Source organism: Nicotiana sylvestris, chromosome 11, assembly GCF_000393655.2.
Source record: "Nicotiana sylvestris chromosome 11, ASM39365v2, whole genome shotgun sequence".
Classification (NCBI taxonomy): Eukaryota; Viridiplantae; Streptophyta; class Magnoliopsida; order Solanales; family Solanaceae; genus Nicotiana; species Nicotiana sylvestris.
The window spans coordinates 103,062,733-103,082,178 of record NC_091067.1 but is presented as its reverse complement, the minus strand read 5'-3'; the positions used below and the strand labels follow the sequence as shown (position 1 = coordinate 103,082,178).

At 34.9% G+C, this 19,446-nt stretch overlaps 2 protein-coding genes and 1 long non-coding RNA gene across 4 annotated transcripts; 2 read left to right on the top strand and 1 right to left on the bottom strand.

The window, feature by feature from the left end:
* Positions 1 to 350: 350 nt before the first annotated feature.
* LOC104246931 (S-adenosylmethionine decarboxylase proenzyme-like) lies at positions 351 to 4,815 on the top strand. Its single transcript, XM_070162278.1, has 4 exons — positions 351 to 469; positions 564 to 633; positions 3,016 to 3,156; positions 3,256 to 4,815. Exon 4 carries the CDS (start codon positions 3,484 to 3,486, stop codon positions 4,570 to 4,572), a length of 1,089 nt encoding a protein of 362 aa, XP_070018379.1. The 5' UTR covers positions 351 to 469; positions 564 to 633; positions 3,016 to 3,156; positions 3,256 to 3,483; the 3' UTR covers positions 4,573 to 4,815.
* A 3,905-nt stretch (positions 4,816 to 8,720) lies between these two features.
* Positions 8,721 to 13,784, top strand: LOC138882300 (uncharacterized). 2 transcript variants are annotated; one of them, XR_011403809.1, is made up of 4 exons: positions 8,734 to 8,911; positions 9,254 to 9,570; positions 11,659 to 11,795; positions 13,680 to 13,784. It is a non-coding gene; the product is annotated as an uncharacterized lncRNA (long non-coding RNA). The 2 variants fall into 2 exon arrangements; XR_011403808.1 differs by lacking the exons at positions 11,659 to 11,795; positions 13,680 to 13,784 and having other exon boundaries at positions 8,721 to 8,911; positions 9,254 to 9,706.
* On the bottom strand, positions 10,256 to 18,415 carry LOC104246926 (potassium channel KAT3-like). Its single transcript, XM_009802834.2, has 13 exons — positions 18,073 to 18,415; positions 15,631 to 15,846; positions 14,282 to 14,443; positions 14,134 to 14,191; positions 13,697 to 14,014; positions 13,366 to 13,605; positions 13,008 to 13,106; positions 12,882 to 12,914; positions 12,544 to 12,729; positions 12,222 to 12,299; positions 11,688 to 11,748; positions 10,744 to 10,884; positions 10,256 to 10,555 (listed from the first exon to the last, which is right to left on the bottom strand). Exons 1-13 carry the CDS (start codon positions 18,282 to 18,284, stop codon positions 10,452 to 10,454), a joined length of 1,908 nt encoding a protein of 635 aa, XP_009801136.1. The 5' UTR covers positions 18,285 to 18,415; the 3' UTR covers positions 10,256 to 10,451.
* Between the last annotated feature and the right edge of the window lie 1,031 nt (positions 18,416 to 19,446).

The following is a 19,446-nucleotide window of genomic DNA, read 5'->3' as shown; positions in this document are numbered from 1 at the left end:
ACAGAACTCTTTTTTAAACATATACATAATCTATTAGGTATAACAAAAAATCGATCCTTCACAAATATGAAGCTTAAAACGGTTGCTTTACTTGCTTTAAGGAAGGGCCACTCCTGTTTCTATATAACGAATGTAATAATATGAATATATACATGTAAGATAAGGACTATCTTACAATCTTTAAAGAATCTAATACCCACCTCCCATTGGTACCCACTTTACAGGGCAATATAGTCAACTATTTTATCAGTTGGATGAAATTTCCTGGATGGCTCGACTGTAATATCGTAAGATTACGGGGGCAAATATGTCAGTGCATCTTGTATAAATACCCCCATCGTTTCCTCTTTCTTCCTACTCCCTCTCACGAGAATCCTGTGAAATCTTCTCGTCTCACGCGAATTTGGTTCTTGCGCCACAGTTTTCTAGGGTTTCTCTCTTTTTCTGATTTAACAATCATATATTCTCTGTAAGTATTCTCAAAAGATTATCTTCTCTAATATCTGTTGTGTAATTATTTTTTGTTGAGTTTGTTTTCTGATTCGTTTGTTTCGTTGATGTAGGATTATTGGAGGTTGATATTAATTTATTCGGTGATAGACAGATTTAAACCAATTCAAAAAGTTTGATATCGTAAGTATTCTATTTATTCTTATTTAATCATTCCTCTTGTTTCTCAATTGTAAGCAATCTGTTATTTTCATTCTTTTTCTTTGTCTTTTATTTACCATAGCGATTTTTCTGGAACGATAGGCTATAATGTTGTATTTGTTAGGCCCTGCGTGTGTATTTTTAGATAGAATGGATGATTTAAATAATTTGAGATCTGCAACATTTATTTGATCCTTTTGCTGTTATAGATTTTAATATTCATGTAGAGAATATGCATATAATTGATTAAAAGAAATTGTTGGGTGGGGGTGTGTATATATGGTTTGAGTATATACTCTTAACTGGATTATTTTTTCACTTCTACATAATGAATGACTATATTTTTGATTGATACAACAGTTTTTGGTTTTTAAGGATCAACAACTGGTTCCCTTTATGGCTTGAATTTCCTTCATTTCTAATGTTTTGAAATTCCAAGTGACGCTATTATGTACTCTCTCCATTCCAGTTTATGTTGCATTTCTTTTTTAAACTGAAGACAGTTTAGGGAAGTAATTTTAAATGTTATGGCATGTTTTAAAGTCTTCTTTTCTTTTTTAAACTCCATGGCTAGTCAAACTATGCCACATAAATTGAAATGGAAGGAGTAGTGCTTTTGATAGAGGCTGTAAAAAACTAGAGATCACGATGTACATATTGCTTAAATAACTTCAATATTTCCAAGTAGACTTTCTAAAAGCTTTTGCTGAAAAAATAATATAGAGTTGGAATAAGAAATGATAATGGGCTACATAATAAGGAATGGAGTGTAGATATCAAGTTATTGATCTAACATATTAGGATTTTACTGTAGTTTTCATTCCCTCTACCCTAAGTGTCTTGTTGTGCTTGTATCAGTTCTCAATATAACTTTCCTCGTATTTCCCAAAAATCAAAATTCTGTTTTGTATTTTTTTGATTAAAAATTCTCAAACCAAGATTGATTTATTCAGGAAATATAGGGAAAGTAAAATGAAATAGAAGCCGTTACATTGTAGAAATACAGAAGGAATCAATAATTACTTATTGAAAAAATAAGTTTTCCTCTTCAGTTAAATAGATTTTGAGTAAGATTTTCTATTCAAATAGTTTTTTTGAACAAGCTGTGTTGTTTCTTTTGGCCGATGCATGGAAAACTATAAGTAAAATTCTTTCTACTTGCATTATTGGAATTATTGTGTCTATGTCATAATGAAAATAAGACGTGTGCCATGTATAAGGATGTTTATAGATTACCAAGTTTGTTAAATTTTTACTGAAGTATCAGTGGTTGCTACGAGTACTATTTGCAGCCTTTGCTGATCAGTGTCCTAATCTCAATGCGTGGTTTCTGGTTGAAGTACATGGTACACAGTGATAGGAGTTTTGCTTAACCTTGAGCTTAATTGGCAATTTTTCTCATTTATAAGTTTGCATGTCTTAGGACTTGAAAGAAAAATGTATGTAGGGTGTCATAGAAATATGTGCATACTTGCTCTCTTTTGATCCCCTCTAGTAAGTAGTTGTAAGCTGATGCAATTTCTGTAAATCCTATCTTGGCCAACTATCTCGCTCAGCAATTTTGTTCAGCTTTAAGTGCTGCTAAGCTCCAAATTATTGCTTCTTTTTCCTGTTTCTTCATCTATTATTATTGTTATTACTGTTATTAACTAGTGAACCATTTGTCATACTACTCTGCAGTTCATTGTTCATGGGGATCTATGGTTGTATTGTTGTTGACATGAAGTATCTGTCCACTTAATACGTATTGCTCCAGTAATATCATTAACGTTATCAGGTCTTAGAATTCCTTTTAGGATAGTTAATCACAAATGCTGGTTAAACTGTCCATTTAATATTGGTTGTATTGTTGTTGACATTAAGTATATGTCCGCTTAATACGTATTGCTCCAGTAATATCATTAACGTTATCTTAGAATTCCTTTTAGGATAGTTGATCACAAATGCTAGTTAAACTGTCCATTTATAAGTACATTTTGAGCCTTTAAGTTATTATCTACGTTTTTACTTTTTAATCTTGGTTAGTATTTCGTTTTGGTTTCTGATAATATTTACTCTTCTTTTCGTTTAAGCTCTTGGATATCACCAGTCTAGAATCCACTTTATCTCTAGTTCCATTTGGCATCTGACTGTATGATGTCATAAACTACAGATGAAAATCCTACTTACAGATATGCCATTTGCATTTGTGATGTTTGGAATGCATTTGATTTTAGGTCATCTGACCCTTTCTGTCATTTTGGACTCCTTTTGTTACTTCTGTTGTTGTTTGCACTTTGCCATTGTGATTGTTTAAGTTGCTCTTATTATGTTACTTTGTTTCAATGCTATCTTAAGTTTTAGTTATCTTATTGGCAAATCCAGGTGAATGATCTAATGGAGTCGAAAGGTGGTAAAAACTCTAGTAGTAAATCCTTACCCTACGAAGCACCCCTCGGCTACAGTATTGAAGACGTTCGGCCAAACGGTGGAATCAAGAAGTTCAGATCAGCTGCTTACTCCAACGTAAGTATCTGGATTTCATTTGTTTTGGATATGAACCTTAGAAAATGAGCTTTAAGAATTCTGATCACTTGCAACTTTCTTATTTTTGTATATGTGCAGTGCGCTCGCAAACCATCCTGACATTCCTTAAGCTTCTCTCCTGCACGTGTCTCCTGACACAAAAAAGAAAAAATCCCCAAAAAAAGTTCCTTCTGTCAATTGTTTTTGTTGTTAAACCCTCACTCCTTTTCCTCAATTTCTTCCTTCTGCTGCTTTCTGCTCTTGCTCTCCTTGGCTGTGAACAATTTTCTTTAAAAGATCATTTGTTGCTGTGAACATATTTTCATCATGGAAGTGGCATTACCAGTTTCTGCCATAGGCTTTGAAGGTTATGAGAAGAGGCTTGAAATTTCTTTTTTTGAACCTGGCCTTTTCGCTGATCCTGAAGGAAAAGGACTTCGATCTCTGTCAAAAGCACAATTGGATGAGATTCTAGGACCTGCTGAGTGCACCATAGTTGATTCTCTTTCTAATGAGTGTGTTGACTCCTATGTCCTCTCTGAGTCGAGCCTTTTCATTTATTCTTACAAGATAATCATCAAGACCTGTGGTACCACAAAGTTGCTTCTCTCAATTCCTGCCATCCTGAAGTTGGCTGATACCCTTTCACTCGAAGTACAAGCTGTGAAGTATACCCGTGGGAGTTTCATTTTCCCTGGTGCTCAGTCGTTTCCTCATCGTCACTTCTCTGAAGAAGTTGCTGTTCTTGATAGCTACTTTGGAAAGCTTACTTCAGGCAGCAAAGCTGTGATTTTGGGCAGTCCTGACAAACTTCAAAAATGGCATGTTTACTCTGCCTCGGCTGGACCTACTCAGTCTATGAACCCTGTGTACACTCTTGAGATGTGCATGACTAGTTTGGATAGAGAGAAAGCTTCTATATTTTACAAGACTGAATCTAGCTTGGCAGCTCAAATGACTATTAGATCCGGCATTAGGAAGATCCTTCCCAACTCTGATATATGCGATTTCGAGTTTGATCCTTGTGGTTACTCCATGAATTCTATTGAAGGAGCTGCACTTTCTACTATTCATGTTACACCTGAAGATGGTTTTAGTTATGCTAGCTTTGAAGCAGTTGGATATGATTTTAAATTCTTGAGTCTGGGGGCACTGGTTAAGAGGGTACTGGCATGTTTCCAGCCTGATGAATTTTCTATTGCTTTGCATGCTGATGTTGATCTTGAGCTACTCGAGAATACATGCTCTCTCGATGTTAAGGGCTACTCTCTTGCTGAGTGGAGCCCAGAAGAACTTGGTAAGGGTGATTCTATTGTCTACCAGAAGTTTGCTAGGAGTTCCTTCTGTGGGTCTCCAAAATCTGTTCTGCAGGACTGCTGGAAAGAGGAAGAGAAAGAAGAAAAGGAGTGGTGTTGAGGGTCGTTTAGTTCAAGTGTTGTTTCTGGATGTTTCTGGTGTCTAGTTGTGGTGTTGCTCCTTGTTTCTCCGAATAATGGACTTCATGTCCTGGTTTTCTGTTTTTTTTTGAATCCGTGATGAAAATTGTGCTAAGTTTGGCTCTTTGGTTCTCTACTAGAAGCCCCATTGCTTGTATTTTGGATTAATACAGCATTTGATTGTTCTCAGTCCACCAACTTTAAAATTTGATTTTTTCTCTTACGTTGTCATTTTTTCTTCCTGGATTTGCAACCTACCTTGTTTTACCTTTTTTTTCTAGTGCTGGCCATTAGCTACCACAGATTTGCTGTATAAAAGAGATGTCAAGTAGTGCCTAAAGCAACTACACGCAAAGAAAAGATGTATTAAGTTGTACAACATCTAGCTTCATCCCAACACCAATACAACTGCTTAAGACCCCGATACATTTTCATGGAACTTGGATGTACTGTACACCAAGAACAGTGCACTCCTTGAATGGTTTTCTTCAGGTCATCTATGTCTAGCACACAAAGGTGATGGTTAAAGCTGCAACATACCATTATTGTGAAAGTCTGTTATTTCCCTCTATAACCTCTTTGTAAAGCTCGCATAAAATCTGTCTTTGCATGGCTAGCCTTGATACACTCCTACAAGTAAGACTAAGATCACCCAAGCTAACAGCTTTCCTATTTCCTCAACGTGTAAGTCGCACCCCACTACCTCCTAGACTTAGAACTTATATAGCAAATGCCCTCCTGGTAAGACGTAAGAGAAAGATGAGCTAGACTGCTTAATTTTTCAGCTGAACACATCTGCCGCCACTTTGGCTTTGCCTTGATGACAAAGAATGGACCCCTCCATGAAACATCTTTGGATACCTGGCTAAACCCAAGAAACTGTGTATTTCTATAGCAGTCGTGGGTCTAAGCTATTTCTAACTGCCTCGATGTATAAATTCCACCCCTTGATTAGTTTCGTATAAATAGACACAACGCAAACATTTTCTTTAATAATGTGACTTGTATTATATGACATTTACCTTCATGAGCCGGGGATCTATCAAAAATAGCCTCTCTACCTTCAAAGGTAGGGGTAAGGTCTGCGTAAATGCTATCTGATACCCTACTTTGTGGGATTACACTTACAATGGGTTTGTTGTTGTTACCTTCATGAATGTGGTTTTACTCTAAACTCAGTAAATTTAACATATCTTAGATGCTAAATATATAATTCCTCTTTTACGCACGTTTAACCATTTACTATATTCTTTTTATTCATCAGTAGCACTAAGCTTAACGCTTTAAAGGCAAATATAAAACCGATTTCAACATCCCACAATTGACCCTAAACATCCCTTCAAGCAGTCCAATTCAATATTTATATTAGTGTATAGGAATCATTTATTTGTTCATTCACCGCGGATTTTAGCATGTATAATAATGCTTATTAAATAGTCCATCACAAAAATTCCCCCTTGTTTACTTCCATAATTTCAGATCAAAATATAGGAAAATAAGCACAAGCTAGCAACCAGTGAGAGCAATTTGCACTTTAGATTCGCCTAATCCATTGAGTAAATCAGGCACCAGAGAGTTGGGTATTTGGTGCAGCCACCATCTCAATATTGTAAAAGGACAGCAAACTCGAGAATGCAAATACTCCCATAGCCACTGCTATTGAAAATACAGCCAGCTTTCGACAATACAAGGCTGCTTTGGGCTGTTTTTCTCGCATAGATTCCGACATCATAGACCCTGTGAATGCAAATATCAGTGACAACATAAATGCATGAAAGATAGCAGGCTTTCTGGTGAATATTATAGTTGGTACTAGGTTTCCATCTATTCTCTCCGATGGAAGTTGTAGAAGTGCAATAAGAGTCAGATAAGCAATTCTGAATATGGCATCTTTTGTGGCTGTGGAAAATTCATCTTTGCCACTAAATGGTCGCTTTCTTGAATCATGATCACTTGTTACGTTCATAACAACTTACTGTGAACAAGTTTTGTTAGGAATTGGTGTATTATGACTTATGCTGCCTGTTGCACTTTCATTGAGGGGAAAACTGCATTGATCTTATATATTGGGAAATCAAGAACGAAAAGTGAAAAACGCGTAAATAGGCCAGGGAGGCCCCGAGAAAAGAATGGGGTGTTTCTCGGTAATTTCTCTGTCACATCTTAAAAGTGATAACTTAATTCAACGCTTGGAAATTTCAGGGAAATTTTCCATCAAAATAGGGGTGAGCATCGGTCTGTTCGGTTCGGTTATGAATATTATTGGTTTAACATATTGGTTATCGGTTTATAAATTTGATACACCGATAAGATATCGGTTATCAGGTATTGGTTAATCTGTTATTGATCATTATCGGTTCGGTTATCGGTTTACCCGATAAGATAACTCAATTTAGAGTTAAGCAAAAAAGAAAAGACAATTCACCGGAGTTAAGCAAAAAAGAGAAGAATTCACATAAAGCATACTAAAAACTTATGCTAGGAGTAACTAGTAAAGTCTATCAAGAATGAAGATGAAGCAACTGAAGAGTGGGGTTGAGAAAGAATATGAGAGAATGCACTGAAGCCCTAGCATTTGTATATACTTAAGGATAAAGTCGTAATTTTATTAATTTTTATTGGGTTATCGGTTAACCCATTAACAAAATTGGCAAACTGAAGTCCGAACCGATAACCCAATAGTAAAAAAATTCTAAATCGTTATCGAACCGTTAACCCAATATCGATAACCCAATAAAAAATTAACGGTTCGGGTTATTGGTTTTACCCGATATATGCCCAACCCTAAGTCAAAAGAAGTAGTACATAGTTCTATTATTGTTTGTCTTCCTATAATTATTTTGGTATCCAGAATTCACTATCCCCACCAATTATTTCAATTCCCAGTCTATCAATGGGAATAGCGGTCCATACCAACTTTTTTTTCTCTTCTCATTTCTCAAGGCTTGAACTATGATCTCTGATTAAAAATGGAGTCCATCCATCAACCCTTGGTGATAGTTCTATCCATAAACCCCTTTATTATATGACGTAGTAATTGACTTCACAAAATGTTTAAGTTTTAGTTAAAATTTTGCGCTTGGGGGTTGGGACAATATTTTCTTATAGTAGTTGAAAAACAAGTATTTGATAGTAGGAAAATATTAAAATAATTGTTAACACGTTTATTTGACGTAGAATTAAATATCACGTTAAACTTTAAAATTGAAGAACATGATGAACTTGAATTGTTCAAACTGTAAAAGTTATACTGAAATAAAATAGTGTCTTATATTATAAAATGTCTAAAGAAGAAAAAAATTACAAATAAATTGGGACGTAAGAAATACAACATTTGAAATTTACGCATTCTGAATTTATAGTTTTACAGGTAGACATGAGATATTTATTTTATAGTTTTGCGCTTAGAAGTCGCATATAAAACAACTAGTTTATGTCGATTTTTGTGCAACATTTGTGACATTTTGATAAGGAGTGTTGTTAATTGAACAAAATTAAAAACATTTTTTTTTTCTTTTGTAAAAACTAGTTTTTACGCTCTAAATCTCATGAAAAAATTAAATTTGTTACAACACCACAACTTCTCATTTAGTGTATTTCCATTTCAGTTTGAATATTATGTTGATACAGTTGTTTGTGAGGTCTGGAATAAACTCGAAGGGTTCAAATGAGTTTGGTACAATTTGGAGATAAGAAAAAGGCCGAATCCACCAAATGAGCAAAAACCTCTTTCAATTAGCATTGGCTAAATGAATAAATTTATTTAAATCATTCTCTTCTCTCAAATAAGAAATGAAGTAAAAAAAACATACTCCGCTTTGCTTGTATGACACACTTTTCTTATTAGTTCGTTAAAAAAAAACGACGCAGTTTTATAATTAAAAATAATTCAACTTTAAACTCTTCATTTTATCCATTTTATTCTTAATGAGAAATTTTTATAATCACATAAATATTAATGCTCCCATAAATTTTTTACCCCTAAGTTTTTAATACCATAAATTTTAAAAATATTTTTTTTCTTAAATTCCATGCCGAGTTAAATTAATTTACCTAAATTAAAACGGAGTGAGTATTAATTCTGGTAAAACTTTCCCTTCCTAATATCGTACATATCATGTCCAAAAAGTGAAAATTGGATTAATTTGATCTAAAAATTAAACCAAATTGAAAAAACGCTGACATTACTCCGACAGGGTCTCGTCAAAACTTTAAGGTTGCTCCGTTGTAAGCTAATTTCTCAACAATGGCAAAGCAGAAGGAAACTTCCGCCATTGAAATTGACGATGAGAACAGTAACCCTAATATCTCCGTCAATGGTACTCTCTCTATCTCTCTCCATTAGCTTATGCTTGAAACTTATTCAGTCTTTTCTCCAATTGCAATGAAAACTTTGGAATCGTCTTATCTTTTTAGGTCATTGAATTTTAGGTACTTTTACATGATTTTGTAGTGTTACAGCCTTTAAAATCTGCTCAAGTGCAGCATGTATTGCTATTTGGTGATTACGATAAAATGACATCTTATGCACATACTTTTTTCTCTTTGTTAAAAAGTTCGAACTCCATTGAATTTTCCTTTCTTGCAAGAAATGTTAAAAATATGTGAGAATTGAAAGTAATATTCTTGAAAGTTTATTAAAATCTTATTTTTTGAATTAGGAAAATACATGAATATTATATTCGTCAGGGTGGTCGAGCCCGGTAATGACAAGCTTTTGGGATCAAACCTAGTATGGGACACAGTGAACAAGGTCCAATTTACTTATTCAAGATTAAAAGCAAGCCAATGCAGTTCGAAATCCTGTGCGGAAGGTAGACAGTAATGACTATAGTACACCAACAAGTAAGGAAACATCATTCCAAGGAGATAGCTTCGGTTAAATTAGTACTACGGCATAATCACTCCAGTGAAGAAGCAACGTTTGAAGCTGACGATGATATGAAATTGAGAAATCCTCACCTTTTCAATCTTACATGTAGGTTGAGTTTTAATTTGTGTTCACTTTTTAATGAGATGCAGAAATTTTTATTTTGTATGTCTTGCTAAAAAACTGCAGCTTTAATGAGACTAACCAATGGTCATAATTTTACTTGGGAAAGATTCAGACAAAAGGTATAAGAAGAAAGCCATCGTACTCTAAATTGCTTTCCCGTACTTCCAGAAAGCATTATAACAGTATCTCAGTGTAGTGAAGTAAATTAGTGAGAAAAGAGAGAGTTATATGGGTACGTACCTTTGATGATCGAATCAAAAACCAAAAGGAATGTTCATTGTTGGTGATCAGAGCGAAAACCAACTTGTGACATTCATTATTGGTGATAAAGTGAAAACCAACCTAGTTATGTTTGTGATGAACACGGAAAAATCATCCCAGTTGTACTAGAAAAAATATCATCAAAGTGCTCACAATATATGTAAACGAAGGGGACTGAACTAGGCACATGATCCAAACCAGAATAAAGGTTTCTATCTCTTTACTTTTCTGCATATTCACATTCATTCTTGTTTTATCTGAAAACTAACAGTTTGTATTCTGCGGTGTTGATATATGTGAGCGTCCCATGATTAGATGGGAAGTATGGCTATACTTTTTGAATTTATGATGTCATGAGGAATCTCTCTCTCACACACAGATCAAAATTGACAAGAGCTCTGCTGAATTAAATAAGAAACAGAAAAGTGCAAATACAATATATGCTGTTGAGATACAGAAGTTGCTTAAGATATTTCCAGAGAGTTGCTTAAGATATTTTCTGCCAGCTTCAACTTTTATGCATCTAGTGATTTGGCTTATCAACACATTATCTTCTGTACATTTGTTTCATTGTTTCCTCTATATAGTATAAGAGTTCATTCTCAAAAGATATACAAGCGATCACTCTCTCGCAGAGCAGCCAAATCCTCCATTTGTGAACCATCTGCCATGACAATAGTGGTTCCTCTTTTCCCAAACTTTCTTTCTGCATCCACCAAATAATATAGTTAGACAGGATTCTGAATATCGTCATAATTCCTTTCTGGTAATCTTTTGTTGATTCAAAAGGATCGTAAATCTCATATGAGCGGATGAGTAGAAATAAAATTGTTGAAGGGAATTGCTGAATTCAAAAAGTACGAGAAGATTTACGATCTTTCAAAATTTGCTCACCTGCTATACTTAGAAGATGTTCAACTGAATCAGGTAGATGGATTAGTTTTCCTCTTTCATTTGATGTACCATCCGGATGATATCCATGAATTATCACCCTTGTAGGAAGCGTCTTTGACAGGGCAGGAGCTGTGGGTATTACTGCATCCAAAATGAGGGCTTAGAATCCGTCAAGTTAATTGAATCAATGAGAATACCATAGGAACATCTGAAGCAAATTTTTGTCATATGCATGGATACAGAAAAATAAAGTTAAAAGTAGTAGTCACACCCATTCATGGTTGAAATGGAACAGAAAGAAAGGAACATTGAGAAAGGGTATAGCAGATACTAATCAACATATAATTTATCTATTGATGATTTAGCCTGTTCAGAACCAGCCCTTTTCTCATTTATGTCCATCACTTCTGATTATTCTCTATGATCCAGAATTTTGAGTCAGTGGGTTCAGAGTTCTCCTAATGTTCACATTAACCTTAAGTCAACAACAAGATAAAAGAACATAACTTGGCTTTCAGTTAAATGGTTATAAGTATCAAGATTACATCAAGTTCTGCAGAACTGATAATAGTATCTTAACCAGATAGAACTGGTATGCACATTCCACCTCTCTATGTCTTGTATCTCCAGAAGTACAAAGGATAGTATAAGAGCACTTGAGCTCCAAACCTAGCTGCTGTTTCATGATAAAGATGCAGCTAGCATAAAATAACTCCTTCTGTTTCCACATTTTATTATTTTCACATGAGTATAGAAGGCCTGAGACAAAATGGGTTCGACTAAACTCTCTGAGAATGAGCTACATTCGTACGGTCTCTTATTGGGCTGAGTTTCCTTATCAAAGAAATAGGTTATATGATATATATTTTATCTTTGGTAAATTTTGATATGAACTGCATACTTTTCTATCATCAGCGTTGATTCAAAGTGAAGGGAAAGCTTACTGTTTTCTTGTTGAACTTGTCCGGCATGATCTTCTGTTCCAGCCTCAATCACTGTGGCTTCCTGCAAGAGATCAATGAAACAACATAAAATTTATTCTTAGTGAAAAGGTTGGAAGTTTCCATTTGTCGGACTCTGCTTCTTACTTCTGCATTTGTTGCACTTTTAAATTTTGCTCATTCTGCATGTCAACTAAGAGATCATTGCAGTTGTCATTTGGAGTACGTTTTGTTTCTGTCAATGGAAAATGTCTAAGAGTGCTTAGAAACTTACCAATTGCACCTTTTTTTTTGTTCTTTCCAATTTCTTGGGGAAGTTGGGGATATTGTTTGAGTTTGCTACTTAGCATGAGATAGTTTCTTGTAAATATTTTTCCATGCTCATCATTATTAGGTCCATAACTCCGGTAAGTTTGCAAAAGAAAGCAGGTGTATTAAATTTGTCGGTAATGTTCAACAGTAATGAAAAACAAGTCAGACTTAAGTTCGTATTCAATTTAATGCATTAGGTTTTGCAAGTTAATGACAAAAAATTACCTCACTGTTTAAGTCATCTAGAAATTCTGATATGACCGGCATCTCTGCTAGCTCCTCCTTTTTCAATCCCTTCAGATGCTGATAATATAGTGCCACAAATTAAGATCAGCAATAAGGGTGACATAATTAAGTATAAAACAGAGATATAACCCAGGGAAGAGCTGAATGTTGATCTAATGGGAATGTAGTATTTTCTGATGTCTGATAGTCTAACAAGGATAGAGTGAGGTACAGGGAAAATGGATAACTCACTTTTTACTGGGAATATTATGATATTCAAGAATATTAGTAGCAACTAAATAGAAGGTACCAGAGCATGCACCTGAAGAAAATTGGAGAGAATTATCTGTCCGTCTTCTTTAAGGGGCTGGACCAGTTGCTTGAAATGATGATGACTAATACGGACAACTTGAGAAAGCCTCTTACTTCTCACTGTGAAAGGTTGAGGGATATTAAACATCACACCTATTTCCCCAAACATTTCTTGAGACCCCAACTTCGAAAGAAACTGTCAGCAGCAACATTTGAACTTTTTATCAGAAGAATTAATAGTCATATATATCCCAATTAAAAGTTGTTTGCATAGAGAATTTTATGTCGAATCATTGTAGCTCTATACTGTTAATATCTTCATAAGAGAAAAGTGAAATACGTTCGGACCTGTTCCGTTCCGTTCTTGTATGTTACAACATCCTGCAGCGGTCAGTTAATCAGTAAATTGGTAACTGTCTGGGAATACCAAGAGAGCTAATTAAAACTTGAGTAGTTGAGTGAAATGGCACATACCATGGCACCAGATACAATAATGTAGAAATCTGTTGGTATCTCATTTTGAATAATGATATCCACGTTTGGTGGAAAATACTCTGCCTTTATCTCTGAGACCTGTAGTATTAAAAGTGAAACGACATATATAGCTTAGATCTGTGGATTGCTAAAGCGCACAGTTTAAAACAAGAACAACATGATCTCTGGAAGGTAGCTAGCTTATTGAAGAATATTGATTTGAGCTTGAAGGTAGATTGCTTATTAAAGAAAAACAAAAGGGGGTGGCTTGTTGTAGTTTTGATGATTACAAAACAAGCCCTCTTCCCTGTTAATAACAGATTAAATAAATTAGCTGCACTAGGGATGAAAAAATTACCAACTGGACTATAAAATCTTCGGGGACTCCTTTGAAAAGGTAGGTATTTTGTAAGGTTGTACGAAAGAGCTGCTGTGAAATGCTAGATCTTATAGCCTTTGGCAAGTCTTCTAAAACTTGTTCTTGCTGTAGTTCTGTTGTCTTGAATTTCAGTGTCAAATGTGCTAGCATTTGCTCTTTTAGTCCTTCTGGAAGTCTATTCTTGCTCGCATATCTCAAAATCTGATTGATGGCATCCCTCTGCATACATTCACAAGTAATTTGGTTTATGGAACTATGAATGATCTTGAAAAAAATCGAGAAAATTAATGCAGGAAAATGATCGGTCCACCATGGCAAATGTTCGAACAGCATGATGAACAATAAGGTTAGTCATGTTGCCAATGAAGTAGGCAGTAAGGCCAATGTTGAGAAGCATGTAAAAGATGGTGAAAATCTTCTCTTCAGTATTCACAGCATAGAGATCACCATATCCGACTGTTGTGAGGGTTGTAATAGACCAATACATGGAGTACGTGTATCCTTGCCAGATGCTTTTTGTTTTGAAATCAGGAATATTTTTCCCAATCCAGGTATCCTCTGAATTATGATAACGTGTTGCCAGCCAGAAATAGAAACACCCTGCTGAATGTACTGAAAATAATGTCACCTGTCATGTAATACAGTACTAAGAAAATCAAAGCCATTTCAAGTAGATATATATTCATGCCTATAATATATGATCAGGTAAAACAGATGTAATGTATAGCTAAGATGACAAGTATTTACACAAATAAGTTTACAGTATCTTGTCCAGAAGTAGCTGAATCGAGTGTCCTTCTCCAGCCTGGAAGGAATTAAGGGGAAGAGATCATACATAATAGAATTTCATGGTACATTTCAGAATTGACTCCATGTTTAAGCATTGTAAGTATACCTTGAGAAGAATTCACTAACACGGCGCAAACGCCAGAGTCTTAGCAAGTTGAGGAAGCCAAAGACTGGTCCTCGGTTCATTTTTCCAGTGACGATCCGATTTATGGTTTGAAATGGTAGAGTTGAAGCTACATCCATTGGAAACCATAGATGTGTGACGTACCTTTTCAAACAGAAGAAAATACTGAAATTGTAATCTTCATAGGCAAAACTGAGAGAAAAAAAATTAATTAAAAGAAACCTAAAAGATTTGTCCAGGGCCTAGGTCCATGGCACGTATTGTCCCCTTTAGGCTAACATGCCTCACAAATTTGTCTCTTGTGCTACACTATTATCGAGTCCAAAAGTGCGCATACAATGGGAACTTGTGCTATGTCTTATATATAAAGCTCTTTCACTTTTCTCACCCATTCTTATGTGGAATTTGCCTGAAGTATTATGTGCACCCTTCTTTGTCAACCTAAGTTTTCCGGTCCTTTTATTTTACATGTCCTTGTCGACCTGCCCTCTGTCATGGAACACATATACCCCTCCGAAGGGACTCGGTTCATCGTTGAGGTTTGCCCCCACCGTACTTGAGGAATAAGTTTACAACTCTACTGCCATATGCGGACACATGTGGTGGCAAGCGGGGTTCAATTGGACGCGCTTCATTAAAAAATAATAATGTGTATATGTATAAATTAAGATTAAAGCTGTATAAATTTTGTACAAATATTTTATTTGAACCCACTTGACAGCTACTATTTTACGACTTAAGTTATTTACTTCTAAGATTGAACCCACTTGCACAAATTCCTGGGTCGGCCACTGATGACATGTATTTTCAGCCTCATGGATTTATAATGGCTACACCATTATCGAGCCCAAAAACGTGTAATACTATGTGAACCTATATTATGCCTTATAAAGGTCTCTCGCTTTCCTATCTAGCTATCTCATTTCGACGTGAGATTCCCTTGAGGTGTCATGTACGCACCTTCTCTTATATCAAGAAATACAAATATAAGAATTCTCTCTTTCTTTTCTTTTTAGTTTTCTTTTTTGCATCAATAGAAGTTTCTTCCAATACAACTACACTTCTCTACTCAAGTCCCTTCAAACTTTTGCTGCACTAACAATAAGTGCCTTCTCTTAAAGCTTTCTCTGCATTGTTACCTACTAGTTTTTATTTCACGTGACATCACAAGAGTACCATTTATCAAGGCTTATCGCGATACAATCTCGTCAACATGAAGTTATTAATTAAAATGCATGTACAAAAAAATATTTCCATTTAACCCCTTGACAGCAAGTAACCACTCAGAAATGCCCCAGCCTGAAACAAAATGAACGTATATAAGGGGGTACCTGAAAGCTATTTTCTTATGTTCTTCAACGAGCAAGTAAGTGGATTTGTCCAAATATGCAACGAAGAAAGTGAGAATAATGTCAATAGCAAAGAAGGCGTCCACCACTAAATCAACTGGCAAAAGTCCTCCAGTTGCTGCCTTTTTGAATGCCAGCTCAAAGGGAGATGCCCAAGCTGAGTACACCACCAGTACCACCAGAAATGTTTGCCACAATCTGCATTTGCCGTTAGGTTATTTTTATTAAAAAGAAGAGTGAAAAATTCTCCTTTATATTTCAGGCTGAATAGTTATGATAAGATGCATGTATAGGTTTGCTTCTTTTTAATTTCCTGAGTTTTGTAGAGTGTTGTGGAATATTCTTTCTGTCACAATTTATATATTCCCTCCGCTTTAATTTATGTGACATACTCGTTTTATCAGTTCGTTCTAAAAAAAAATAATTTATATTTAAAAGCATTTTAACTTTAAACTCGCAATCTTGATATATGTCTTAAGAGTATATATAATGGTCCTCTATTTTCTTTTGTTGGTTTTCTATTCCCCTGTTCAAGTCTCTATTCTCATTGAGTCCTTGCATGTCAAGTCTTTCCCCCTATGTATTAGTGATAGAATTTAGCAATTCTTTCCTTTGTGAAACCAACATCGTCTTTTCCAATTGTGATATATCAAGTAAAATGAGGTAGTTCCGACATCTTCATTTTTCAGGGGCCTGGACATGATAAAAAGAATCCCTTTAATTTATTTTCGTTTTCCATACTTTGCTACGTCTAAGGGGCTGACAATAAACACTTTTATACCAAATTTGGCACAATAATTTTTTAATGCAGTCCATGGAATTCAAAACTTCCAAATATGTATCAAGAAGTATAGAATATCCTACACTTTATAGTAATATTTTTTCTTGATAATTTCCACCAATAGACAAAATTACACAATAATGCACTCCATAAGTTGACCTTGCACTATTTTAGCTCAGTTATAAGTTTGTAAATATGTAGCCAAATATCAATAAGATCTTTCCTTTCCCCATTCCCTCTAATTATAACAACCACATTTATTTTTTCGGCACCTACTTACCCCTATTGTAGTTCTCTTCTCATTTTTCACCCATAAATATTTAATTTAATTAATAAAAAAGAAACAAAAATGAAAACAAAAATCATGAGTTCCCCTTTTTAGTATAACCATTGATCGAGACACTCAATCAACACTCATTCGTGCCTTCTTCCATAACCAATACTTCTCCGAATTGTGTTTTTTTTTATTTTGTATATCTTCAGGTTTATACATACCTATCACAACTACAAAACGCAAAAACAGACGCGAGAAACCTAAAATCTCATCTTCTTAAATGCTAATCTTGTTAAATTTCGATTATGATTTTGTGAGAACAATACTCATTCCAAACAACTAACAAATCGGAAAACTCAATTTCTGAAATTGAATCTTTGAACCACCTTTAATGGTGACTTTTATTTTTCAAATCCTTTGTTAATCATTAGAACCCGGAAAGTAATTGAAGGAGAATACCAATAGTAGAGAAATTTTGGGTGCAAAGACTGACACGGGAAGAAGAAGAAGAACGAAGAAAAAAAGGGTGGGCTAACGGGTGAAAAGTAAATTTCAGGTTATGTACAACCTGAGTTACACTGGGTAAGGACTTCAAATAGGGGCCATTTTCTAATGGTTGTTGGGCCAAGTGATACGAGATATAATTCTCCCTTTCCAATATGATACTTTGTTCGCCACCCAACATTTTTTCCTTCAAACCAAGTAACACATGACGCATATCACCAAATTCATGGGCTTATTTGGAGAAAATTGTATGCCACCCATGCCATCAAAATAATAATGTTTTATCTATACTGCAGGGAAAGACAATAATCAACTCGTTCTAAACCATCACTGCAACTAGAAAGTTACTCTCCTCATACTTGCTTGTCAAACCACAACTATGGTACGAGTTTGTTAAGCTAACCTAGCCCAAAAATATTCTTTAACACGATTGATAGTGTCTGCTTTGGATCAAGTTTGCACAATTTTCTGAAAATACCGCACACGATTAAGAGTATGCGTACATCACTTTTCTCATCCTTCTTTTGATGATCTCTACTTGTGAACCGTGGCGGAGCCACCTTGTAGCAAGATTTTTTTTATATGCATATATATATATATATATATATATATATATTATATGTTGACTCTCCTAGATTTTTTCATATGTTTACTTTTATATATTTTGACATCCCTTAAATAAAAATTCTGGCGTCGCTACTCGTTGTGAAAATGGAAACTTCAACAAGAGAAGTAAGTTTTGTCTCTTCAAGCAAGAAGTGGTAAAAGACTATAAGATCCATTGAAAACGGTCTTTAATCAACATGTGTAATAAAGTCAAAGTACTCAGCCTTTCATGACAAAAGGTGTTGAAGGAAGGACATACCTGTATCTACGGTCATAAGGAGCAATAACAAATCTTTTAAGCTTAACAGAGCCTTCACCCATCACAGTTCCAAAAGCTGGCAATATGCTGCTCGAAACTGAGGCTATGTTACGTATTTCCCTGCTTGAATGCCGCCGGAACAACAACGGCGTCGGAGATCTAGTCTCCGTTAATGGCGCCGGCGACCTCGTCGGTGTCTCTGGCAACGGCATTTTGTTGGCTGAGGTTAGACAGGAAAATTTGAGAGGTGGATTGGGTGAAGCGTTGCTGGAGACTTAGTTCTTTTTATTCCTTTTCTTTTCTAAGGGAGGGTATAGTCATCTTAAGCATTATCATATCAATAAGTCAAACTCTAGGGAGTATTATTTTAGATGGAAATAATTCAGTTTTATTTATAGTATAAGGTCGAGGAGACAAAGAGAGATATACAATGGTTGAACTTTAATATCAAGTTGGTCATAACAAGCCATGCGATTAAGGATCAAATGAAGATGCTAAGATTAAGATTAAATGATCGAAAAGACTGAAAAATATATCATTCTTTTATGAACAAATAAAAGAAAGTATATTACAATGATATTGAATTAAAGAGTACCAATTAAACTTTGAAAAGTCGAAAAGCCATATAGACTTATATTATATTATATTATTAAAAACTTTGGAAATTTGAGAAATCCAACAAAAAAAAGTAGTACAATTATATATTAGGAAAATAGAATAGCGAAGTCCTCGTACCAAAGCGAAACTTGTTAAGTACTTTATACAATTAAACTTTGAAAAGATGAGCACGTAGTAAGGAAAACGTAGAATTCTACATAAAAAAATTAGAAAGTGAAATCCTCGTACTAAGGCGTAACTTTAAAAACACATGAATTCATGTATCGAAGAGTAGTTCGCTATGCCTCCGAATTCTTTAATCAAAGATTAGGGCAGAGTCGATGAATTCACGTGGAATCATGTGGTGAGAAATTAATGCACCCTTTAAGACTTATATTTTTAACTGGATGTCCCCTAAGCTTCCCTTTAGACTAGGGGTATCAAACACATGGATCCGGTCGGATATGGACGGTAGAAAATCGATAATATACAGAACAAATAAATTATCCGGCTCATACTTAATACAGATAAAAAATAGATTAATCAGTGGATAATATGAATACCCATATTATCCATGACTTCTTGAATATGATCAGGAGAATTCTTAGTATTTCAAACTTGAGGAACCCCTAATTTGAGGCTTTACAAATGTAAAGGTTAAAATCATTAATTATTCATTGGTTATCCATTTTCTATGTGGATAATATGATTCTTATCGATATTTGACTCGTTTTAAAAAATTCATTATCCAACCAGTTTTTTAATAAATAATATGGA

Excerpts from the sequence above, each read along its gene's own strand:
- LOC104246926 (XM_009802834.2), bottom strand. The coding sequence starts at position 18,284 with ATGCCGTTGCCAGAGACACCGACGAGGTCGCCGGCGCCATTAACGGAG. Across the intron at positions 15,847-18,072 it reads CCTTATGACCGTAGATACAG|ATTGTGGCAAACATTTCTGG; the intron begins GTATGTCCTTCC and ends CGGCAAATGCAG. Across the intron at positions 13,107-13,365 it reads AAGATTTTATAGTCCAGTTG|GTCTCAGAGATAAAGGCAGA; the intron begins GTAATTTTTTCA and ends TTAATACTACAG.
- LOC104246931 (XM_070162278.1), top strand. The coding sequence starts at position 3,484 with ATGGAAGTGGCATTACCAGTTTCTGCCATAGGCTTTGAAGGTTATGAG.